The sequence below is a fragment of the Patella vulgata genome, chromosome 6 (assembly GCF_932274485.2).
Source record: "Patella vulgata chromosome 6, xgPatVulg1.2, whole genome shotgun sequence".
Lineage (NCBI taxonomy): Eukaryota > Metazoa > Mollusca > Gastropoda > Patellidae > Patella > Patella vulgata.
In genome coordinates this window covers 46,884,297-46,912,038 of record NC_065884.2, presented here as the reverse complement: position 1 = coordinate 46,912,038, position 27,742 = coordinate 46,884,297, and the positions used below count along the sequence as shown (strand labels likewise).

Below are 27,742 nucleotides of genomic sequence, written 5' to 3'. Positions count from 1 at the left end.
TTAATCATTTTAAAAAATTTGATTAATGTATTAACTCCTGGTAATATATATCATGATTACCGTGGTAGATTATTTTCCGATCTGCAGAATGGTAAAACACCCAATATCAATCAGGTAAATAGAAATATAGTTTTAAATATATTTTCAAATACATGCTTTTATAGTGGAGATGGTTTGTTTAAGTCTTTGATATACTATTCAAAAAAAGTAGGGGATATTTGATTTTGGGGGCATAATACTAAAATATGCAAATGACTACGAAAAAAGTCACTATAGAACCTAACAGAAGAAACATTTCCAGTTACATGTGACGCCCAAACGCACCAATAGCTACCGCATGGAATGCAGGTGATGCTTGGGATCATCATAGGGGTCCAACCCAAGATTTGCACGACTCTGACTTTGAATGTTACAGTCATTGTGGCATTGAATTCCAGGGTGGAAACATCAGTTTAATTGTTTTAGTGACCAGAAAACAAATTTTGATATGCGTCGGCTTACCCAAAATGAAAGGTTACGTGCCCTTGGCATGCTACAGATCGGCACAACACAGGCGGTTGTGGCGCAGACGATGAATGTTTCTCAGTCTGTCATAAGCAGGCTATGGTCCAGATACCGTGATACACAATCTGTACAGGACAGACCACGCTCAGGTCGACCAAGGGCGACAACTCAAGCCCAGGATCGATTTATCCGTACCTTGGCCTTGAGAAATCGTGTCATCACAGCAAATCAGATCAGCGCTCGTCTTCAAACAGACACTGGTGTGAGAGTGAGTGGCCAGACGATTCGGAATCGACTGCATAGGGGTCACCTTCGCGCCCGACGTCCTCGCGTGATCCCTTGTTTGAGAGATCATCACATTCAGGCAAGACGTCGTTGGTGTAGGGATCGTCAACACTGGGATAATCGACGCTGGAGCAATGTGATGTTTTCAGATGAGTCAAGGTTCACTGTTGATTTTTTGGACAGACGTAGGAGGGTGTGGCGTCGTCGAAACGAGCGCTTCCAAGACGTTAACGTCATCAGACATGATCGATTTGGGGGTGGTTCTGTTATGGTGTGGGGAGGCATCACTGTTGCTGGAAGAACGGCTTTACATGTTGTTGCAGGGCGTGTTACAGGCCAGTACTACCGGGACAACATCTTGGCAGTCCATGTTGTGCCGTTCGCACGACGTCATGGCCGCCGTTTCATCTTCCAGGATGACAATGCAAGATGTCCCAGGGCCAGGATCGTTACAGGTTACCTCCAATAACAGAACATCACCACATTACCTTGGCCAGCACTGAGTCCCGACCTCTCCCCCATCGAGCATGTCTGGGACATGCTTGGACAGAGGTTACGTCAACGTCAACAACGTCCTGCCAATGTCCAAGAACTTGCTGCTGCGTAAAAACAGGAAAGGGACAATCTGGACCAAAATGACCTTAGACGTCTCATTAGGAGTATGCCACGTCGGATCAATGCTTGTTTGGCAAACAGAGGAGGATTTACCCGTTACTGACTTGGTTGTGATGCTGTGGTAACTTTGCTGTTTGACCCCGGGTATCATTTTACCCTTATAATGGTCAGTCTGTGCCTTACTTAGTCTAACGATCATTTGGAATAAATCGATGAATGTGAACTTCATTTCATTTTGTCATTTGTTTCTTCGTCAGTTTCATTAGGTGACTTTAATAACACTTAAAAATCAAATATCCCCTACTTTTTTTGAATAGTATAGATGCCACTGTATTTCGCTTTGTATACAACTCTTGTTTAGGTGTATGCTTAAATAAACATTGCCATAACCATAACCCTGTGCAAGAAATAAAATAAGGAAATTATCATTATTATCTTCATCTTAGTGTTATAATTTATGCTTTAGGTTGGCACAACACAGAATTCTTAAGCAACTCGTAATATCGTTTCTAACATTAAAGATGGCTTCTACTTTAATTCCCTGTACACTGGAAGATGTAAATGTTGATAATGGCTACATTTAACATTAGACACATTAAGTTCTCTTAAAATAATATTATGTTACATTGATATGCCACAACACACATTTAACTTTTAACATACACCAAATAATACCAGTGACATTCATTATTTTATAAAAAAAATAACCTTTCCATAATGTTTCGCAAATTTTCAAATTCAATTGACAACTGTCATGGTGGAATTTAACGAAAGACCTCTAGGGACTTTCTTCTTATTTTGACTTTGAAGAAAAAAACGACATATGCGTGACAACAATGTTTGTTTTAGGGCCATTGTAGACCACTGCTTGATGAAATATTGGCCGGTCCATTAGTGCATTAAGCTGATATCTTGTCATATTCTTGTCAACGAGGTTAAAAATTTCCTAAAACTAGGGTTATTTTTATTTCTATTAATTCAAAACAATCCCATTAAACAGAAAATACAGTCATACACTATTACACAAATTAATGCAAACTTCGTGAACTTTGCTCTGGATTGTCGTAAATAAAAATTTGGTATGTGATGGATGTTTTTAATAGACCGCCTGGGAATTATGATATAATATTACTAATAACATATAACGTAGCTCTTTACAATAAAACTTCCAAAAAGCCATAGCTATGGGACGAAAGAGTTTTCATTTTAAATGATGAATTCATCTCCACCAAACGCAGTTGCTTCTTCATTTTTTTCTCCTTTTTCATTAAACTGTAAGCTAAGTAATTACAGTAGTCCTGTTGAGTCATTTCAAGAGCCAATGTTTTCATTTAATAACTTATTTGAACACGAGACTAAAAGGAATTGTGTAGTAGAGTCTAAGTCTCAGGAGAACCATGGGTGCCGAAGCTAGCCCCATAAACTCAGCTTTACACTGACAAATAAATTATTCATGCAATCATAAGAAATAACATCAAGTAAGATTATATTACTCTTTTTCATTTGGGTAATTGAGGCTACTGTCAAATCCTATTTACCGAAGCCAAGAATAAAATGAGTTTTCGCTTTATGAAGTGTGGTCGTGTTGAATTTAGGCTATATCCTAGGTCTGTTCCAATATGTTACATTTGCTTTTCTGCTACGATTGGCACTTTGGATTAATACAAAGCCGTGATTTATTGTTTTTGAATAAGGAGATGTCAATTGCGCTGATGACACCAATTATCCATGAAATTGGTGTCTGTAATCTGTTCAACTCCATCTCCCAATTAGGCCATATTGTCAACATATTCGTTTTACGGAGGCTCCTTTATTGATTTCACACAATCTTGATAGTATGATAAGTGTGATGAGGCGGAAAATTTGAAAGATCAAGATGATTTCTAATTCTCTTATCATTACAATAGCAGCATCGCATCAAAAATATAGAACCTGGTTATAAAAAGAGATACAGCAAAACCTTTCAGTTAAAATGATCCTTGAATTTAATTACCAATTAAGACAAGCAAAACTTCCCAGTCCAATTTATTTTATTGTTTTTATTCTGTATTCTGTTTCCTTTTACATTTTAATTAGATTTATAAAGGCCTAAAACTCTGTGTAGTATAAAATATTTGTGTCATGTGTTGTTCTGTGAAAAAAACTTGGCCAAGCTAAAGCAATAATTAACGTTTCACATGCTTTCTAATTTCCCGATGGTTAGAAAAAGTATGCAGAGCCATGTTTCTCAAAAATGTAATGAAATAGATTGGATTTAAACAATTTACAGATATAGTAATTCAGTTATTTAGAGACTATCATTTGATATTTTCCATTTCAAAGTGTCCAAAGTGTGTCTGAATCCTCTTCAACAAAATCCAACAAGCAAGGGTTCTTTACGTGCATACCTATATGTAGGCGGGTTGACAATTTTGCCCCATCTGAATAACTAGGCACAGTTTCTTTGTCAGGCCCAAAAGGTGCCACCACTGATTGGCCCATGCCATGATTTTTTCGAAGAGACAGAGGGAAATCTGGTTTAACGTCCACTCGACACAAACTGTAATTTCAGGACTAACAAGTGGTTCAATTTTACTTCCTTAATTCGTTTTACGTGAAGGGGTCTTTAACAGTGGGAAGAACCATAGGACCCAAAGAAAAAACATGAGGTTGGACAGGCATGCCTTTTACTTGTCACATGCAAGCTGGGAATTGAAACCGTGCTATTGGACTCAGTGTTAGACCAACTGATCTACAGTGCACACGTTAGACCATTAAGCCACTCTGTGCCCACTTTCCGGTATGACAAACAGATTATCATCAGTTAAGTATGCATGATTCTTATACTTTTAATACGTAATTTTCATGTACTTTTACAGTGTATTTCCACGATACTACTGAAGTAACACAATTTTTTAATTTGCTACAATAATATAAATCATGTCCCTTCAACAGGGAAATCCCTGATATAGTTCAATGAATAAAACTGATTAATTCTGTATGGAAGGTCGAATGCATTCAGTCGAATGCATCAGGTCACTCAATAAAAAAATAGGAATCAGCACTCCAAGCGCTTACTCCCTAGTCCCTATGATCTGTTTCAGAATTCATTTCCAATCGGCTCCATATTTTGAGCTTTAACTTTCGGACATGGTTTAAAATAGGCTATTTCTTGACATTCATTTCCAATCGGCTCCATATTTTGAGCTTTAACTTTCGGACATGGTTTAAAATAGGCTATTTCTTGACATTCTGATATAATTGATGTTTAGAATTTACAGTGAAAACGGTGAGTTTTCTCTCTTTATTATCTCAAGTTTTAATATCTATACACAATTAGGACCTAGTTTACTTTGTGTAGTTTTAATTCATTTAACGCCTGCTGCCAATTTCAATAATAACCGTGAACATCTGCCTAATTCAATTCCTTTGCTTTCCTACAAAAAGTCAATTGGAAAAATCAAATGTATTTGCTATCAGATACCCAGAGTGGGCAGGTTACTTAGCAAGAATTGATGGGTTTCTGATATTTGTTGGGTTTTTTTTGGTTTTTTTTTTTGTTTCAAGCACCATTTCTATTTGAAACCAGAAACCATCACAAATCCATCATGGCCTTGTGTATGATTGGTTATAACCAATGTAAACTTAAGCCTCATTATTGAGAGAGAAATTAATGACCCTCAAAACCCTTTGTCTCTCACAAATCATAATGGATGGTTAAAGTTTCCCCAATACAATACACTAATGACCTAGCATAAAATAACATCCAAACGATATGGCTAAACATATAACTGGCCAATTAAATACTTTGTATTAATGAGAAATTCCTTGCCTATTATCGTTATTAGAGCTTTGCCCCCTTTTAACTATATCTGTACCATGAGGGAATAAATTCGTCACACTTTGAGATTTAATTGTTGCATTTCATTTTGTTAAACGGAGTGATGTACATCATACATTATTCAAATTATGTAATCTTGTAAATTAATGAAAAAACACCTTTTAAGTTTTTAAAATACAAGTGAGCAAAAATCTTATCATTTAATGAAAGTTGAAATATTCATGATGTTTAATGGAAATTTTTCTTTCAATTTAGAAATTATCAATATAGTAACATCCTGGAGCACAATTTTATGAAGCACCTGGCAATTCTCGCTTTTATAATAATCCCTTATAATGGAATGACATATCTCACTAGAAGATTTTATCCATTTTTATTAAGGAGAAAAAGTTCTGATTTCTTTGAAAATATTAGAGATAAAACAATTTTCCTATCGAGATTACCTAATAGCTTTGAAATTACCATGTCACACAGTATGTACATCGTTAGATTGATTTGATGTTCGACTAGCAGACGCACAAACTAAACATACTTGCCACAAATGTGTAGTTCATAGAGGGTGTAAAATTCTGGTCAATGAAATCAGGTGGCACCGAATGGTGTATAAGTAGAGTTATCTTAAAGGACAATAAAAAGAATTTTGCCATATAAATTTGCAACTATGAATACATTTCATTTCTTGGTTAACTTAAACAGCATTCTCAGAACAGCTATCACTAGTGAACAATGCTCACAGATCTTAAACATTGGCATTTGCTGGCATTGTTATTTCTGCATAGTAAAATATTTAAAGATAGATGGGCATTACAGCACTGACAGCAAAAGTTTTTACTTTCAGAATGATTTAATCACTATGTGATGAAGCTATGTTTTTAAATCCCATATCACAGAAGTGAAGAAAAAAAATTCACACACCACAAAAAATATAAGCATTAAATAAAATTACAAAAAAAAATACATGTATTAAATAAAATTATTGCACAAAATTCAAGTATTAAATAAAATTATTCTATAAAACAGGAGTAATGAATAAAATTATTGTAAGTCTATGGTTAGCAACGGCCATTTATTTCTTATCTTAAAGGTTTGAATGTGTCAGATAATTTGGCACATAAAATCTAATATGTAACATTAGAATAAAAATCTACCAATGGCGTAATATGACCTTAAACCATGTAAAACTTTCTACTACCATCTGAACACCTTGAGATAATGAGCAGATAAGCAGATAATGGCCAGTAGAAAATTACTTGTCAACGATCGCAGTAAAATCTTAGAAAATTGGCTGAAAATGATCAAAAGTGAAGTAATTATCCAAGGTAATTTTCTACCAATTTGCAATACCTCTAAGGACCCAATTAGTAGGATGGCTATTAGCTTTTTGAGTCGTGCTTCAACTATTAGTTTCATTATTACTTGGCTACAACGTCACTAGAAAAGCATACTGTTCACATGAAAGAGATTACGTGCAAAATCCTCAATTATAGAATCGCCTGGTGTAGCTGAGCTTCTTAGTAATCGCTGACTTAATATAAGCTTTTTGGCAGAAGCTTGAATGGAAATCAAATATGTATAGATCAGAGAGAGCTAAAATGTCACTCAAACATAATGGCTAAGAGAGGAAATTTAATGTGAAGAGACAAAAAATGGCAGCAAATGCAATATCAGTATTAACTGCATGTTGAGAATCTGTTAGCAATATGTTACACTGTAAATAATGTACATAAGAGACAATAACATCTACGAATATGCTCTACCCTCAAAACCAATTTACACCTGACCTTGATAAAGCGTACTGTACTAGGTCTTACGGCCCTGACAAAATTTAAGAATTTGTACCCATTTACACTATCAGAGCGAGAACAGGCTGTGTGTAACTCTTCCCTGAAATATTAATTTGTACTGACACTACCTTACCTAAATTTAATTGAACTGTACTAGATTCCAGACTGAGAGGAGTTCTCTTCAGTGGGCAGTACTGAGTACAGTTTGACTTATTAACACTATTGAATATTTTGTGGAGCTTTTCCATTGAGTATCATTCCATTTTTATAGTGTAATCAGGGTTTAAATATCAATCCACCTAGACAGCCAATGATTTGATGTCATTTGATCTAGGACAATTTGGGTTTCTATTTGTCCGACATTTTTAGTCTCCAGTTTGTCCAATGACATTTTCTAGTTTCTATTTGTCTTGTCTTCGAACAATGTCTGAAGGGACATTTCACAAAGATCTTTAAAGCCATTTTCTATTTATAAGTTTTGTGATGTTTGAGAAGTAATATAACCTTACATTAGATGGTAACCAATAAAAATATTGATGATGATCGACTTTTGTGGAACATAGAGAAACCCCAGGAGATTAGGCAGGCAAGCCTACTTCTTATAACATAACATTTGCATCCATGACAGACCTTACGATCAAAAGCACATGCATTATGGACACTCATCTTTCTTAAGAAATAATAACTATATATTAAACAGGATATAACAGAATATCCTAAATGTCTTGGGAGCTGGAATTTGAAGATTAAAGCATAGATAGCTAAGATAGCCAAATTATATCCTACACTTCAAAATAACCATAAAAGTTTAACCCTAAACCCATTAATTTGCTTAATGGCATCTTTTTAAAAACTTGTTTCTATGTGGTCCACATTAAAATAAGTTTCTATGTGGTCTCTTTATTAAAGTAAATTTCTTCATATAAATAAATTTTTTAGAAACCCACTACTTTCCCAACATTCTATTAAAGAGATATTAAATTTGCTTTCAACAGCGTCAAATTTAGATTTGAGCATAAACTGTTTGTATAGGAAATAACATATTAGGCTTCATGATAAAACTAGAAGTATTGTTTTATAAAAAGTTTAAAGTATATATTTCAAAAACATGACTCAACTCCATAAATGTTTTGCGTAGGGAAAAAATGAAGAGATTTTTTATGGATTTTGTTTTTATAAATTTAACCCTCCTTCATCTGCACGCTTATTTTATTTTTTTTACTTTCTTCTCTTTTTTAGATGCAGAGATGTTATCTTCTGATACTGAACTTTCATAAAAACATCACTTGGCCTCCTACTGGTGGCTGAATATAAGCAGACTAACAGATTCTAGCATTGTAACCATCCACAAAATTGATTGTCTTCCAAGCATCACTTACAATAGTAATTAGTTTGTTTTCAAAATCTATTACCCCTGTCAAAACAAATTACAAAATGAAGATGTATGGTCCTATCTTATGTCTATGATCAAGAAAAATGAGCTAGTTGGGGAATTCTTTTTCACTAAAATATAGTAATTGACAAACATTGCCACATTAATTTGCAAGTTTAAGACAGGCCCTGGCAAATAACAGTGTTAAACACTGCAAGGCAATCTGTTTCAGTGTCTAACGCATCATTTGGATGGCAAAAGAAGCAGTTTCAAGTGAAATGGTGATCTTTTTACTCCGGCTAATGGTCGGAACTGTCAATAGTGAAAAGGTACAGCTTGCCTAATTTGCAACAAATATAAGAAGTGGAATCTCATTTGAGAGTAATAGCACTCTCTAGTGACAATATACACAGGGGAATATGGCATGAATACAGAAAACAGATGGAAAAGAGAGGACAATTTCAAACAAATAATGGATATTAGCTGATCGCTTGTCTGGTTTTGTTAGTTATATAAAAGGATCTAGCACTCGCAAGAGGCTTTACATTAAATACAGCTCATGCCATTTGACAGGCACGCATGGAAACTCCTGCGTGAGACCAATTAATGTTATGATATATATACATTTTATGTCAGAAAGATATTACTTCTCCTCCAATACTTACAATTAGGCTTTAAACTTGTTTTTCAGACCAGAAAGACACACTGATAATATCAAATAACACTATATTTATGGAGAGCTAAAAACTTAAAAGGAAGTTGTTGTGTGACTATGAAGACCGGAGAATAAGTTGCTACCAAATACAGGTTATAATCAGAGAATAAGCTATTTAACAGATGAAAGCATATCATTTCATGGTAATCTTAGTGAATTATTATTTCCCTCTAATGAGTTGAGACAACATTAAAAGCTTCCTCATCAGTATAATCAGAACAAATTTTTAAAATACCAAATGTGGGCTCCCCATTTTTCATGCAAAAGAAAAAATATATCTTGAGTGCTAAGTTGAGCACTTGAGATTTTTTTTTTTTTTTGTGTGTCCTAAATCAGCCACCTTGTAGGAATATCATCAACAGCAAAAATTGTTAGACATGAACTCCTTAGATAAATGAGAAGTGATATCAAGTGATCCAATAAGAATAAGTATACTCTGTCCACACTCTCTCAGCTAATAGTATAATGGGAACATTGGTCTCCAGATTTCTCAGTTGACCAAGAGAACTACACCAATACATTGGTATGGCATGCTTAAGCGCATTGATTCAAAAAAATTTATTTACAATGCAAGTACAAAGATCATAATTAATATTAGAAAATCATTGGTCAATAGAATTACAAGATATGTTTTTCTTAGTTATACTATACAATTTAGGAGATCGATTAATCATGTGACATTTTTCTGTGTTCAAGGAGTTATTGAAATGAAATGAAATGGGGTTTAATGTCCTACTGTTCTGCTCTGACTGGACTAATGAAGACGGGAAGCTGTCAAAAATTACATTACAAATCATACAACACCTTTGTCATTGTATATATATCCTATTTTATTCAAAGGTTGAAAAGCTATCTTTTTAAAATTGAAAGATTTGTACATTATTTTACATTCTAACTCCTGCAAGTGAAACTTATCGAAAGTGATGTAATGTCGTCATGTTGAGTTACTTCCTTTGAAAAAGATGTTTTCATTCCAAATAGCCATGTTCAAGACTAGACTTCAGAGAAACATTCATTAACAGAGTCAGCTAGTAGCCCATTTGCGATTACCATAGGGGCTAAGTAGTGGAGCCTCTTTGACCATTAAAATTATGCTTGAGCTGTTTAAAGGTATACAAAAACAGTGTGATTTTAAAAAATTGATACAGAGTGTTAAATCATACTGACAGCAGAAATTTTTCCTTAAAAGTTCTCATTGCCATTTTTTTCAATTTTCAAAGACTGTAAGAATACATTGTTATTGAAACTGCTACAACCTTCTTTGACTGCACTTTTAAAATGATCTGCTTGTTTAACACAGTATTCAATGACATGTACCACTTAAGACTTCACATTACAAGATACAACTGTCTCTGCTGTCTGTGAAGCTAGAGACAGTGTTCTTGTCCTTTTGAATGTACTGAACACAAGTTTATACATGTACTTCTCTACTTTTTATTTACACAACTGAAAATTGTCGACTTTAAAGGTAAACGACTTAAAGAAAACCATAGAAAATGATATTGACACTTTGTCTTCTCCATACCATTTTCACAATGATATATAGTGCTATCTGTTTGATTATGTCTGCATGCTTATGACAACGATGTGAGAAAAAAACAGTTGGTGATGTTTTCAAGTTGTTTGCGAAGAAGTCAAGTAACGGTGTGTCATCTTCATTTGGTTCTAAATGTCGATGAAACAAATTCATTTACCATTTGCACTTGACAGAATCGTGACAAAAGATGGTGTTAGTCGAGAAAATATTTGAAGAGAAAGTAATGTGTGATTTATGGAGTTGGTGATTTTCAAGGAAATTACGTAGCAAAGAGGAATAAAATTCAATGTCTGCTTTTCGATTTTTGCCCACTTCAGCCATGTTGAAAGACTAAAATTGTTTAAAAGCCATGAGTTCTACGAGAATAAAAACAACAAAAGTCACATCTCGACAGTGTGAAACATGCGGAATGGCTGTTGAGTTAAGTTAAGCTGTCAATTATTAGGTAATGTTATTCCTGCCGATCGCAGCTCATCTTAAATACACTTTGAAAGGCTATATCAAATGTCAATCAAAAACCTTTATTTCTATTCTCTTTTTTTATTATATGATCATGACTAACTGTCCCCAAGCTTTGTTTTCCTAATCAATACGATATGTTTGAAAGTTGATTAATTTACTGTTTTCATACACATGGTATTTCTTCAAAAAATATGTACATGTACATTTTAATTCATCCCCATGTGGTTGTGGTCAGGTTGATGGGACAAAGAGAGAGATCTCAGATTACCATTATCTATCTCTCCCTGCCCCTACCCCTATATATTCATGACTATCAAAATTATCCACAAACTTTGCTTTCCTAATCAATAATTGAGAGAGAGAAATGGGGTTTAATGTTCTACTTTTCAGCACCAATCAGGCTAATCTTAGAATCAAAACCATGCCACTTGACCCAATCACAAACCTTATGATATAAAGTGCACACATCAGATAACTCAACCACCAAACCCCTCAATCAATAATTTAACATATTGATTTGAAACACTGCTATTTAATACCTAATAGTATTTTCTCTCTCATTTAAAATACTGATAATCTTTAAAAAATATGTACATTTAAAGTACATATATCCTAGTGCACTAATAAATACAGTCTCTTACAGTCTTTTCAAACTAATGTATCAATTTCAAATGTTTGTTTCTACACATACCACTCTGTTCCAATAGCACCCACATAATTTTGTAGAGTAAAAATAAGAGATTGAGTTCATCAGAGATTGAGAGAAATGAGGTTTGATGTCCACTGAACACAATCTAAATCATTTCAGGACTCATATATAGTATATTCTTATTCCAATAACCTGGATCAACAGATGATTCAGAAGGTTAGACAAACCACTGCATTGTCATATACAAGCATTGTATCAAACCCATGATTTGCATAGATGACAGGCCTTCTCATCTACATCTTGAGTTTGTCAGCTGTTGCAATAACTGAATAACATTAACTATCAGTTGTTAATTAGGTTATTGTGCCTTCATGGCATGGAAAACAAAAATATCATTTGGATTCTTTATTCTGGTGGTTGTTATATTCCATTAGCTTTTTATATTCAAAATGGTCTCATTTCTAATTAAGTTCAAAAGCATTAATGATTTGTACAAATTAATATTATACTATTGACAATTCAAGCATGATTTTAATTAAAGTATCTGCTGGGCATTGATAGTCTTATTTACTATATAATTAACTTCAACTAAATAACCCTAGAAGCCATCATGACTTAATACTTGATCAACCACCATCAAAACCTTTCTATTTGATATTAAAACAAAACCATGAACTATGTCAGAGTCTGTGGAAAACTAAAAAAATGTGCAAGTGTAAAAATGACCCTTCAGGCATGTATAAACTGAAGTTATTTTGTGAATAAATTGCCCAATTTAGGATGGAAATAGAGATTGGAGAGTGACAGGCAGTGACAGAGGTTACTGGTAGTATAATTTTCTGGCCTTTTTTTCACTATAATACCACCTCAGTTCAACTTTCCTGCCACATGGTGATGACTAATTTAAAATTATTATCAGGCAATTTGTATCCAGTGATTTTGAAATTTAAAAGGTCACTTGGTTTCATTAACTGTCTCTGGGGTTTGACATCTAAGTGGGTCTCCATGCTTGGCATAAACTGGTTTATTTTACCATTCATTTCCTGATCAAATATTTATGTCATAAATAAATACCAAATTTATATTATGATTCATAAACAAGGTAAGCTTCCTCCATTTGCAAGGTTTCACAAATCTATGTGTATAGGTTCAGTTGCTGAATCAGAGAGGATGGGAGGGAGCACTTGATTTCTAAATACATTTATTTTAAAAAAATAATGGCCTTCTATTAATGTATGTGCCACATCTGTCTTACAAATTATTGTTACCCTGTTACTCCTGTTAGTAAAGAAATGAAATGGAGTTTAACATCCTACCTTTCTGTACTGAATGGGTTAAAATGGCTATACAGTGTGCTACGAGGTAAATTTTGCCCGAACAGCAGCGCTACTGCCTACATTTATTTCGAATTACAACTGCCAAGGGTTCTTTTACGTGCATACCAATGTGTACTCAGGACCTCGGTTTTTCGTCCCATTCAAACAACTAGACACTGTCCTTGTCAGGCCCTTCATACTGCACCACTGACAAGGGAAAAGCACATCTAAGGAACTTTCTCAGCCAAAACCGGGAGCAAACTGGGCACCTCATAGTTAGCGAGCCAGAGCCTCACACAGTAAGCCACCGCGGCTCCCGTTCCATAATAAATAACAACCTATAATACTTAAATCACCTCAGATTATCTACCTACATAATGTACCTCAACTCTCGACACTCCATAAAAAAAGAAAGAAATGAGACATATATCAATGATGTTCTTGTAGTACTACCTACCCAGAAATTTTCGAGAGGTTTCAAACATAGTGCCAATATTGAATGATCTATTAGTCAGGTTAATTGTGTTCAATAAAAAACAAAAACTTCCATGGACTTAAAGGATGAAATTGAGGTCAAAAGGACATGTCTGTCCTGACAAAATTATGTGACCACCCACATTGCCATGACTCTTCATCTTTAGAGTGGATTCTTAAAACCCCATTACATTTAATTATACATTAGACTGCAGTCATTATATACGTAAATACAAGTAGTATTTATAGTGTAATGTTTCTATATGGATTAAATTATAGATGATCAGTTTTATTAACGTACAACATTACTTATATATATATATAATGGGCTATAAGCTCCATATGTATATGTAGTATAAATTGTTTATAAATGATTTACATATATAAATCCTAAATGCTCTTCACAATATTTCAATTCAAAAGAGCTAACACAAGCAATTTTACAACCCAGTTTAAAACCTTCCACCACTTAAAGTAGTTAGAGTATCATCTCAAGAGGACATTAGTCTGCGGAAATCTGTCAAATCCGGGTAAATCCTACAAATGAATACCACAGTGTATAATATACATGCTCATGAAGAGGGCATTAAGATGTTCCCACCCAGGAAGACTGAATCATTGTGATAAGATCTGCTGGATGAAATAAGATTTTAAATCAAATCTGAACTGTCAACATTAAGATATAGACTTACATCTGTTTAGGATACACAGATAAAATGTCCAGATAAAGGTGTTAAATTTGTTGTTTGGCATGTAACTAGATTTAGGAATTCATCAGAAAAACTAAGAATTCCTTTTTTCTCAATTAAACATTTAGAATTTTTTTATCGCAATGTTTGTAAACTTTTTGAACATGGTAAATAAAAATCAGTCACAATTAGGCTACACTTGTGTTTGTTAAATATAATGAATTGGGGTGGGAGGGGATGAGGTCTCACTGTACACATTCCACAGGGGCTTTTATAAATTAGGTACTATTTGCTCTATGTGAAATAAGACTGATATGCCAAAATGTACATCCATCGAATTATTCATTATAATTATATGCCCACAAGAGTTGTGATAAAATACATGAACATATTCAGGACAAAAAACATAATGTGTGACAGTTTTAAGATACCATGATTGCATGAACATGAAAAATTAAACCTTTTACCAAACATAATATAGGTTACAGTTATAGTGAGAATCAATAAATACTTTTGGAATTACAAAAATTAAATGATTAACGTAATTGGCATATATTCAATAATACCAGTTAAGATAAATTCTAAAAATCATTGAACCAATCACCACTAAAAACAAATAAATAAAACAAATACAAATGTTAGTATAAAGGGTTATAAGTACATGTATTTTATACTTTGTGTTTGATGATTAGGAACCTAATTAAGAAATAGTTGTACAGAGTGGAGATTATACTCCAGATTTTTTTATCAACTATTTTAATTCTACCACATTTAAAACTGAACTGCTATTTGTTAATCTATTTAACAAATGGAGTAAAACTCAAAGAAGATAAAATGACCAAGATTTAAATAAATTTCAAAATTATAAGCTCACCACCACAGTAAAGTTGTTTGTTAATAAACTTGAAAGCCTAGAAAAGAGAACCAGTGAAAAGGTTCACCCATACACCACATTATATAGAATGATTTAAGGTTATAGTATCCTACCGTTATTAATGGATTCCGACATGTCAGGGTCCTCGCAGGTGCTAATGTTGGAATCTCTCATGGCTTCTGTCAGTGGATCTGTTGTTTCTTGATCCTCATCCTCAGCATCCACCGGTTCCTTCTTCAAGTTCACCAAGATTGCCTCCCCGTCCGACTGCATGGCCAGTTCTATACACAGAAACACTTGTTGTTAAAAGTTACGATTATAATTGGTGATATTGGGCTAGAAACTATAGTGGCAGAGATGAACCAGATAATTTCAGGAAGTTATTTATACAACTCACACACGTACAGTGTCCAACTTTGATTAAAATAATAAAACTAGATAACTTTCTTTATAACTATATAGTGTCTTAAACTACAGAGCAAGAGAAAGAAAGAGTACTATACAGTGTGTATAAGTATATATAAGCAAACTGAAAGTGTGTAATACTTAATGAAGTAGTGTGCTGGAAACAATCTCCACACATGAAACAACTGATTCTTGTTATTAATACCTAACTACACTAATCAGTGCAACTGTCAGCCTCATATTTTATGGAGTCACAGAAATGAAAGTAGTATAAATCATTAATCAATCAGTAATCGTGGTAATCTTAACATATGGACCACCACACAATCCTCACCCTACATGCAATTAATCGCATAGTGTGTGAAAAAATGAGCTAGGTTCGGTCCATTAACCGGCAAGGTAGAGTGGGCCAATAATGAGGAATCTGAAATGGCTTTTATCTGATATATATTACATGACATGTACAGACTGTTGATTACAATGATGAAACATGATTCAAACCTGTCCACATTTCAACTCCACTTAATGCACACAGCTCAAGTAAGGTTAACTTTTCCATTAAACTTTACCCTGAGAGAAATAAGTTGGGGGAAACCAATTCAACTAGCCAATTATCACCAGAGGCTTATTACAGTAGAAAGCAAGCAACTGGCCCACTAATAAGATTTTTGATTGAGAGCTGAAAAGGCAATTATCCAAGCAATGATCAAAACACACGCCTCTTTATTTCGTGTTGTAATTTTGTCTCAGTCGATTGGGAGGGAAATTATAATCCATATCAGCATTGTACTTACAAATAAATCCCATTTCTAATTAAGCCTCACTCAATGTTTAACCTAGCATAAAGTCTTATATTATTCTGTAAAGTTCTTGATTGGCTTTAGTGTTCATATAATATGGAGAGGATAAGGTCTTATTCAGTCTCATTTGAGCCGTATGCTTTTGACAGGATAATTAATGATATACTTGAGTTTTCCACTTTTCTAGTTTCTAAGTTAGAGCTATTCAAAAACACCAACTATCTAATTAGCTGAAGTACTTCTCCACTCGTCTAAGAGGGACCTGTGACTTAATTTTAGAAATCACTTTAAATGGCAGACAATATTATTTCCGATCATTTTAAAAAACGACTTGATATATTTTTTCAGGGCGACGTAAACCGACACAAGTAGAGCTAGACTTTGCATAATAACACAAATGTTAAATTCTTTTAATTATTTTTCAATAATTAAGTCCTAAATATAGGATGCTAATTAATATTTTGTGTGTGTTAATTAGAATTAAAAATCATGTTGGTTGTTGTTCCTTTTTTATTTCATTTCAATGTAATTAGTGGTACTACTAAAAATATCGAATAAAATCGTGTTATTAAAGAGTATTCTAAAACCAACTAAAACAGAACTACAGTAATTCCATCAAATCAAAGTTTCAAAATTAATTAAAATTTAAAAGAACGTTTGAACTGGTTTTCAAGATAATTAACAACCATTTCTTTTTATAACACTGAAATTAAAAATGTTTCTTAATCTTTAATTCAAGTAAACGGCAAAAAAATCATTTTTAAGAAACTCTCTTGATTACAAAAACCAAAACTGAAGAAAAACAGATACTGAAAACAATTCTTACCAATTTTAGTAAAATAAATAATTCCTCTGATATAACCTTTGATGTGTATGCCTGATTTATGTAGGCTACTACTTTTTTGTCTAACCTACATATATCAATATATAATGAAGAGTTGGTGTCTATATTTCTTTGACACGGAAACCAAAGAAGCAACACTTGACTGTGGCAAGTGTTTTTAATGTTCTTTTTTACAAAACAGGGATCAGTAATGATGTGTTTTTTCCCCGACTGTCTAACAGGTTAAAAATGTCTGATCACCTGACAATAATATACTCTTGAAATGATTAACATTCTACCTATCCTCCCATCATATTTACATGTGCGTCTGTCATTCCATCGTTTGGTGAATTCTACTTGCCAACATGTGTGAATGAAACGGGTTGGTCCCAGATGCTAGTTTCACAGAGCAAAGGGAGATAAGTTAAGCTATCCCTACCTGACACATGGTGCTTGAGAAAGAAAACACATTGAGAGATTAGTGTTTGAACTATAGTAAGTTATTTAGTTATTGACATGGATTGCCAGTAATCACCTTCAAGTGCGCAATTCTCAACCTGGCATTTTTTTCTGGTATCATCAAAGTTCAACAAATATTGTTATAACCATATGAGCTTCTCATATAACTTAGAAATGGTACCAGGTGTTCAAGAAAAACTGCATCATACTCAACACCCGCCACTACTCATAGAAGAAAAAAATGTAACTAAGCTAAGATTATATTCACTTATTTTCACCAATAAAGTTTGGTAAATCTTAAAACCGAGTTAGATCAGCTGTTTCACTTTGGTGGTCGGGGGTCACGGTGGCTAAGTGGGTAAGACGCTGGCTCGCTAGCCTGAAGGTCGTGTGTTCGATCCCTGCATTGGTCGAGAAAGTTCATCCAGATTTTCCGTCGTGGTTCCCTCTTGTCAGTGATACAGGATGGAGGGCCTGACAAGGACAGCTGTCTAGTCATTCGGATGGAACGAAAAACCAAGGTCCTGTGTACACATTGGCGTGTACGTAAAAGATCCCTTGACAGTTGGAATTCGATATAAGAGTAGGCCCTAGTGCCACTGTTCGGGCAAAATTTCTCTCATAGCACACTGTTTGGCATATGCCCGTCTTCATTAGCCCATTTCGGAGCAAAACAGTAGGACGTTAAACCCCATTTCATTTCATTTCATTTCATTTTACTTTCGTGGTCACATAAATTGTCAGGACCATTTCAATAGTCAAACAACAATCACACAGGAATGATTTCAAAGTGCAACCTGGTGGCAATTTATAACCCTGTTTGTATTCGATAGCCACTCAATGTTTAAGACTTTATGTAAATGATGTAAATAAACTATAATTTAACAACTGTCCTGATCATTATTACGGTACTGGGGTAACAGTTATAAATCATATCTAAAATGATATGCCAGGAGAAAAGATAAACAATATTTTACAAATCAATGTGATTAAAACAATGACATAAATGTAGCATCATGATATAGTAGGCTTGTTGTGCCTTTAAATTAACATGCAGATTATACATCATCTGGATCTGATGACATTAGTTTTCCTCCAGTCTAGTATGTACAACAACGACAGCAAGCAGTCTATTCGTACCATATGCGTTGCCTCTAGATGCAGATCTCTATATTGTTAAATTGAAGTAAATTAAAACCAGAATATGTGTCATTTTCTCTGATATTACAACCATTCAAAATAGATTTCTTTGATCAATGGAGAGAATGAAGCCCAAGGGAGGTAATCCCAATAAGACGTGAACCAGCTGAGATGCAGAAGTGAAAATGTGATAGCCATTAGATTTTTTGATTAAGTTGTAACAAAATAAGCCTGGAATCAATTGATGATTTAAGGTTGTAATCTTTGATCCTCTCATGTTCAAGCCAAATACCACCTGACGACACATGATCTCTAAATAACTTCCATACTGTATTCATACAAAATCAAGTATTAGCAGACGCATATGTTCCGATCCTGGTGTGCTCCAACACATGACTCAAATTTTACTATCAAAAAACAAATTTTGTACCCGACTAAGAAATCATAAAAATTAAAAGATTATTTTTAATCCAAGATTTAATTATTTCTCGCCCAAACAAAATTTGAAGCACTAATTAAGTTTCACTGTATGAGGATTACTGGTACAGACATACAATATTTAAATAAAGTTAAAAGGGCAGTCCCAAATTACATGGTGGGATTAGGTGAGTTTTAGGTGTGTAAATCAAATGCCCAAGAGCTATAGCCCATTTACCTTGTCTGAAAATGTCAAATCAAAATATTAAACAGTTCGGAAATTATTGTTAGACTTGCTTAACAGGGTTACATGACTCATTTAAGGAATTTCATTGTCTTGTATGAATGACTTGACAATTGTGAAGATCACTTACCACTGTAACTTCTGCTAAAATACAGATATGGCTATCCTGGCTTTTAAAGGGTGCTGAATTTGGTGTTGGGAACCTATTATCAACCTCACATAGAAACTGAAGGTTTGTGTTTTTTTAAAAAAACGCATAACTGAACTTCAGATAATTGCAAAGGACTAGGAGAAATGTTTACAAGAATCATCATTACCCTGAATCATCCAGGTTCTTTAAACAAAATACATCTAGAACTTAGATCACAGTATCTTCATGCAACTGACACATAATAACCTAAATCTCTTCTTTGATTGACATTTAGTAATTGAACATATTAACACAAGGTACAATTTTATGGATACACAATTACTGAGTTAATACTAAGCGACGTTTCGACGAGGATACTCTCGTCTTTATCAAGCAAATGATACAGGTATGTGAATAGTAGGAAAATATATACAAATGAAATGAAATGAAATGGGGTTTAAGGTCCTACTGTTCTGCTCCTATACTGGGCTAATGAAGACGGGCATACGCCATGCAGTGTGCTATAAGGGAAATTTTGCCAGGGCAGCGGCACTATCGCCTACTCTTATATCGAATTCCAACTGCCAGGGGATCTTTTACATGCATTCCAATATATACACGTAACCTCGGTTTTTCGTCTCATCCAAAGGATTTTCCGTTTATTGAATTAATATATGTTTTATTTTTTCTTTTCCCCTGCATCAGCGATCACTCTTTTTCACTCATACTCCCATACATTCACTTCTCTTTAAATTAATGTCTATCTATAGCTCAGGTTAATTGGTTTCCCATTTAAGTGTTAATACATTGATCTTTATAAATAATAGGGTTTCCCCCCTTTTTAATCCCTGTAAGAGTTTCCGTTGTGTAGGTTTAGTTGTAAATGCCCCCCACCTAATCAAAACTGTTAAGTTTTAATTGTATTTGATTGTTATTTTTGTTGCATATTCTGTATATATTATCTACTATTCACATACGTGTATCATTTGCTTGATAAAGACGAGAGTATCCTCTTCGAAACGTCGCTTTCTATTAAACTCAGTAATTGTGTATCCATAAAATTTTACTTTGTGTTTACCTAAATATCCATTATAAATTTACAATATGAATTATCTTTGGTGTATTTTTTCCTGCTTAAATAAATATCATGCTATGAAAGTCATCTGTGTATTATATTATTTTAATAAGGTAAAGATAATTGTGACAAACTGGGTTGACATTTATTATTTCAGTAGACGGAAACATGTATTGCTCTTCAAGCCACTTTTAATGATGCCATAATTAACTCCCGACCTAATGTCTGCTTCTAATAATAAAACAGCAGGTCGGAAAATCTATTTTTGAGATTGAGACAGGGGTTAGTTAAAGAAAATCATGATTCAAATCAAACCAAAAAGATAATTTATTATCTTGCTCTTAAGAACACCAGCATGTATTTATGTATACCAATTAACCTGTCTTAATTGTAATGTTTCTAAAGAAAGATACACCAACAAGGATATAATGAAAATGGTTAGAAATTTGCTGTTTTCTTGAAACAAAAGTAATACTTTTATCAATACTGGTATTGTCTTTAACTGCTAAAGATCATTAAGCACGCTCATGTAATTATGACAGGAAAGCTATCAAAGACGGTATTTCTGTATGAAATAATAGATTTAAATCATTTTTTTTTAGAAGACTATTGTGAAAGAGCAGGATATTTGGGGTTTTCTTTTAGTATCGACACCTAATTTTACGCGTTTTATTTTTTTCTACTAGAAATGATTGTATTTCTTGCACACCATCTTATATGAACATGCTTATTTTCAAATCAAACAAGCCAATAGTTGATTGAACAATTATATTTTTGTAAACCATCAAGCAATTAAACGCTTCAGCTATATACTTAGCTAAGCAGAAAATGTTTATGATTAACTTTGTCAAAGTACGGATTATTGGAAACTATACACCAAGTCTCATTAATCGCACTTGTCCCATAACATCAACCAATAAAATTGCTTATCTGTGCTTAGCCTCAGTGGAAAATGCTTTTCATCGAACCCCTCTCACGACATTCACCTAACAAACACCTACATCAAGTTTGAACACTCTAACTGAATTAGAAGCAGAGTGTGACCAACAGACAAACCCATTTTAATTGTCACCTGCTTTCTTCGAAAGGCGGGGTGACAAACACAAATTCTAACACTGCACTACATCTTTAAATTATGACATTCTAGAATAAATATGCAAACAATAAAAAACAGTAAATATACATTACCGAAAATATTATCCACTTGTGACAGGTCAAGTATTTGTATATTCTCTGTTTCGTCACTACTGAAGTCACCTACAACATATAAATATGCTGTGTTATACAAAAATACCCAAAATTTAATAACAAAATTTGGAATTTCATTATAAATTCAAAGTTTTAATATTAGAATTTATTATTAACATGAAGGATGTGTCGTATATTAAAATTTTTCAGGATATTAATTCTCTGTTAATAAAAAAAATATATATCTGTAAGGGTATATTAATAAAATGGATAAAAAAAAAGTCCATTTTACAACATTAAAATTGAAAGAAATTTAATAACAAAATGCCTTTTATCACCCTGAAATCTACCCTAAATTTGATTTTTGGTAATGTGTATTAAATATTTGATTAAATGAAATGTATTTCACAGCGGTGTGTAAGTCTTAATTCTCTTCATTCTCAGGCTTCTAATTGTAAAAGCTATTTTGTTATCATAATTATCCAAGAAATAATTCAATTCTTTTCACAAATATTGTCTATGAGTTGTGTCAGGTGTGACTAGGAGCCGCTGTCATAGAACCCAGAATTTGAATCCAGTTGATTATGACGGTCACAAAATTCATTAAAACAAATAAAACTAACGCAGTGATCCATGGTGAGTACTGAGTAGGATTAGGTGGATTATCATTGCGGTAATCCATTAACTCCATGCACACAGATTAGTTCGGGGAAATTAGACTGAGATTCGTGCATGCATGGGGGTAATCTGTCCACGAGGTGAAATCGTCCGTGGTATCCCCAGTGGTCTCATTCCATTCTCCTCCACTAACCCCTGGGTTAATCTATGTGGGGGACATGTTTTCAAGTTATGCACCCTTGATGATTGTGCTATTTTTATCGACCAATCACATAAATTGTTAATTGCAAAGGAAGTTGTCAAAGGGAAGTAACTCTCATCGGGTAAAGTAAGCAAAACGCAAAGGCTTCCTAAGGTTAGGAATTAGCCAGAAGGTAACTTAAATGAGAGAAATCTAAATTATACTAAATGCATATTTATTAACAAGAAATTACAATTGTTTTATAATTTATTAATGAAGACCGGACAGGAGTTTTATTTAACGTCCACTTCCACCGAGGTGATATCACAGACAACTTATTGAGAATGTTGTTGTTGTTGTTTATTAAAGATTTAACATCCAATACAATAAATATGAGTTCAATAATAATAAACATAACAGAATGAAATATTTCAGACAAAGACCGAATAGTAATAATAATAACAACAGTCAAACATATAGATGTTATACATATTTGAAATCCGCGAAACATACTACAGATTTTGATAATACAATTAAATATAAATGAATTAGAAATATATGCTTTATTTAAATAAATTATTCAGTAAATTGACATGAATATGGTTATCTACCCTTATAAAAATGAATGTGAAACGACTGGTTTGTAAACAGTTTTTGATTGGCTCATAGACTTTAGCTACAATCAAGGCCTGGGCAGAAAATTTGAAATCGTGGAAACCCTTTAGATTAACCCAGGCTATAGTGGAGTAGAACGGAATAAGTACACTGGGGATACCAAGGATGAGGTGAAATCGGCGCTCAACATATGTCGGGTAGGGTAGGGTACATACATAATATGGTCAAAAGAACCAAAAGTATTCGTGTTCAGTAAATAAACATGTAATGTATTCAAATTAATGAAAAGTGGGGTAAAAACTAGATACCATAACAGGATTTTTCCTCACATGAACATAATGTATAATTTCAAGTTAAATCAAAATATACATGTAACTTTAGTCTGGAGTGTCAAGAGACGAATGGATGATGGACAGGGGTGACAACAATATACAACCAGATTTCAATGTTGGCATATAAAAAATTGTACTTGTCAGGAAGCTCACCTGGGGTGCGAATAACTCTCAGAGCATTAACAATGATGGTTGCATTACATGTATGTACAACCATAATTTCTATGTCAACATACAAGAAATATGGTATTTTTAATACCAAAGTGCCAAGCAATTTCTATTTGAGATTTCAAGAAACCAGTTCGAATAACTACTGGATCCATTAGCCTATATAAGTATCATGTTCATAAATAACTTGTACATAATTTGGGTTTTTAATTAGAGCTCCATAAATATTACTGTTAATTACTTTTTAATCTTAATGCTTATTAACCTATATGATCACTAATTAAAACACACGCTCTGATCTTATGGACTATTGAATCAGGTTTATTTATCACTAATTCATTAAGTACTACAACTATTAATTACCATGTAACCTCTTCACTAATTATCTTCTAATGATGTCAAAATGAGATCTAATCAAAAATAATTAAATCTAGACCCATGAACTTGTGGCGCTAACTAGCAGATACTGACATTTTCAAATGCCATTTTCAAATTGAAAATACATTTGCGAACAATTATGTAACAAAAGCAAAAAAAAATCCACCACAGTACCAGTTCATTATTAGCATATAATAAAGTCTAATTCATTTTTAATTGAGAACAAAATAATAAAACCCTGAAAGTAATGAATAGATGCGCACACTCTATGGCAAAAAATATGCAAAAAGTTATGTCTAAAAGAGCAATTACTGTAGCTAATTACAGAATTTTAATAAGCTTTGACCTTTGTGACAAAAACTGAGAACAAAAACTCAACATAGAAGAAAAGAGTCTATTGCATATAATCAACATTTTCAAGTAACAAAGAAATTGGAGAGATACAATAAAAGCTCATGTAAAACAAGAACCAGAAACTTCTCATAACACTGCAAAAATCTTTCTAATACTATAAACTTGTTCCAATACTAAAATATTGTTCAGACGTTTAATATAAGCCAGTTTTAAAACACAGGCAATCATTAACCTTGACATCTGGATACAAAGGTGGGGCAAATAACCCAGTTTAAAAACCTCAGCACACTTTGAGAAAACAGCTTATCTTGGCTGTCTAAACAGATCGGTTTAAATTGCCATCTTCCAGACCCCTTTTTTTGGGGGTAGAAATTTCAGGTTTCAAATTTGATATCAGCCTGCATAATTAACAATAACTTCTGACCATGGCTGTCAGAACAGTGAAGCTGGTTTTATTTCAGTGTGAGTAAAAGCACTCATATGGCTTTAAGATAGGTTGATATTTGACAGGCTTTTTTGTTTTACTAATTTAAAAACTGCATATAAATTTCACACATATCAGATAACTTTTGTCAATCGAATGTTTACAAAGTAAAACAGGGGCCATAACTCTAGAAGTAATTGACGGAAATTGCTGAAATTCAATAGACCTCCGATTCACAAATTTAAATGATGCATATCAATTTCATACATTTCGGATGATAACTGTCATCAATCGAGCATTATCAAGGTTGAACAAAGGGAAACAAGGGCCATAACTCTAGAAGTAATTATTGTAAATTGCTGATATTCAATAGCCTTTGTCATTTCACTAATCTGAATGATGCATATAAAGTTCATACAGATCTGATGATAACTTTTGGTGTTCACATGGTTCAGCAAAGTGAAACAGGGGCCAAAATTCTAGACTTAATAAATGGAAATTAATAAAATTCAATAGGTTTCATCATTTTACTAATTTAAACAATGCATATAAATTTCACAAAGATCGGATGATAACTTTTGGCATTCACAAGGTTCAACAAAGTGAAACAAGGGTCATAACTCTAGATGTAATAAACAGGAATTGCTGAAATTCAATAGGATTCTTCTTTTAACTAATTTAAATGACACATAAATTTCATACAGATCGGCAGATAACATTTGATGGTCGAGCTTTCACAAGATGTAACAAAGTGAAACAAGGGTCATAACTCTAGAAGTAATTTACAGAAATTGCTGAAATTCAATAGGCTTCTTTATTTCACTAATTTAAATAATGCATATAAATTTCACAAAGATCGGATGATAACTTTTGACGTTGGAGCGTTCACAAGGTTCAACAAAGTAATACAAGGACCATAACCCTAGATGTAATTAATGGAAATTGCTGAAATTCAATAGAATTCTTCATTTTACTAATCTAAATGACGCATACAAATTTCATACAGATGGGCAGATAACTTTTGATGTTAGAGATCATTCACAATGTGCAACAAAGTGAAACAAGGTCTTAAATCTAGAAGTAATTAACGGAAATTATTGAAATTAAATAGGCTTCTTTATCTCCCTAATGTAAATGGCATATATAAATTTCAAAGAATTGGATGATAACTTTTAGCGTTAGAGCGTTCCCAAGAAATTGTGGACGGACGGGGGCAACGACAATATACGTCCACATTTCCATGTGGGAGTATAAAAAACTATCGCATGAGATATTGCAGAATTCTTCTTATTACTAAATTTGCAAACTTCTTTCAAAGATTGAAAACTTCTTCTTAATATCGAAGACTTCTTCCAAATATTGAAAACTTCTTTTCTAATATTGCTAACTTCGTACCAAGATGTCTGTTCATATTCACTATTATCATACTGGATTTACCAACACAAAACAGATAACATACCTCAACTTCATCCATGAAACGCTACCAAAACACTTTCATTTTCACAAAGATTCACCAAATCAAATATCAAAAATCTCATTAAAAAAACATTTTGATTAAGAACCCTCATATGAGATATGTACAATTACCACTCATGAAAAACCGCGCTGCATGTACATCGTCTGTCAGTCTGCTAATATTATAATTGTATCTCTGATCCTCACTGAATCGTTAGTGCTCATCAAAAATCAACCAGATTGCTATTGAAACCATCTGGTAAATAGAGGAATTATGAAAATAAACACAAGTGCTATATGTTATTCAGTGTATGTATAGAAGAAGCTATATCAAATCGTACTGAAGACTATATTAATTTGTTTATGAACGCCATTGCTCCAAGACAATGACACTGTTTTTATTTCACCCCGACAGACATCTTTATTTCCAGCTGTTTATTTTTGTAGATAGATTTACCGCCAGTAATTGGCATATAAATGGACAGATATCACAACATGGTAATTGACTGTTTATAAATTAAAAGCCTCCAAAAAAAAACTCATGTGAAATCTCTTTATTTTTAACTCAGAAACTCTGCTGAGGTACAGTCAGTGTATGCAGTAATCGCTTTCAATAAATTTATACGTCCTTTGATTTATATTAAAGCAAAACTTTAGTCCACTGCATTCATATATCTGTGTGTTTCTCATTCCTTAAAATAATATTTATAAAAATATGTATAGTTTGCTATATATATGTATATCAATGTGATAAACAGAATTAATAATGCTCAATATTATTGCACTCTTAAGTATGCCCAAATGGGTTATTTTCATTACTATTATACAAGGGTTATTTTCATTACTATTATACAAAGGAATAAAGTAATGAATTTTATTCAATATTTTGCAATTTACGGGATTGATAGTATATTTGATATTGTAATAAATGGATTATAAATATAATATTATTGCACTTTCAAAGGTATAGGGTCTTAATTTATTTAAGGTTTATGGCTATATCAATAATAAGTTTTATTGTTAGTGAAATCAGATATAAGCTAAGTAAGTTTTATTGGTGTGGTACAGGGATTATAAAAGATTAAGAGTTTAAATCTTTGCCTTAGGTTAATATAGCTCCATGTCATAAGGTGGAGGGACCCCATGATGGGACATCTATCAAACTCATCTAAAGTAGAAAAGACTATTGTCTATAAAACAATGTGTGAATAATAAAGATGAGATAGATAGAGAATCCAATAAAACTATGATACTTTATAAAGGTCAATTTAATATAGCCTGCAGACAGTGTTATACAGGCACCTTGACCAATTATACCACCATAGAATGACCACTAAGAAATGACCATCGATATTAATTGTGATGTACCCTACTTACTTTATGAATGATACCCAAGTCAAATACTTTTCTTATATTGATATGTTTTAAAGAGAATATGAA

The 27,742-nt window shown here is 33.2% G+C and overlaps 1 protein-coding gene across 6 annotated transcripts in view; it reads right to left on the bottom strand.

Moving 5' to 3' along the window:
• LOC126823496 (LIM domain only protein 3) overlaps nucleotides 1-27,742 on the bottom strand; it is a 76,930-nt gene that overhangs the window by 28,957 nt on the left and 20,231 nt on the right. For 2 of the 6 annotated variants that reach the window (XM_050552373.2, XM_050552374.2), the window contains exons 2-3: nucleotides 21,778-21,846; nucleotides 15,210-15,377 (exon numbers count right to left, since the gene is read on the bottom strand). In XM_050552373.2, coding sequence (XP_050408330.1) covers nucleotides 15,210-15,369 — 160 coding nt within the window. In that variant the 5' untranslated portion in view covers nucleotides 15,370-15,377; nucleotides 21,778-21,846. Of the gene's footprint in view, nucleotides 1-15,209; nucleotides 15,378-15,642; nucleotides 15,847-16,002; nucleotides 16,139-21,777; nucleotides 21,847-27,742 lie in introns of those variants that run through there. The other 4 variants (XM_050552371.1, XM_050552372.1, XM_050552375.2 and 1 more) reach the window with 4 other exon arrangements.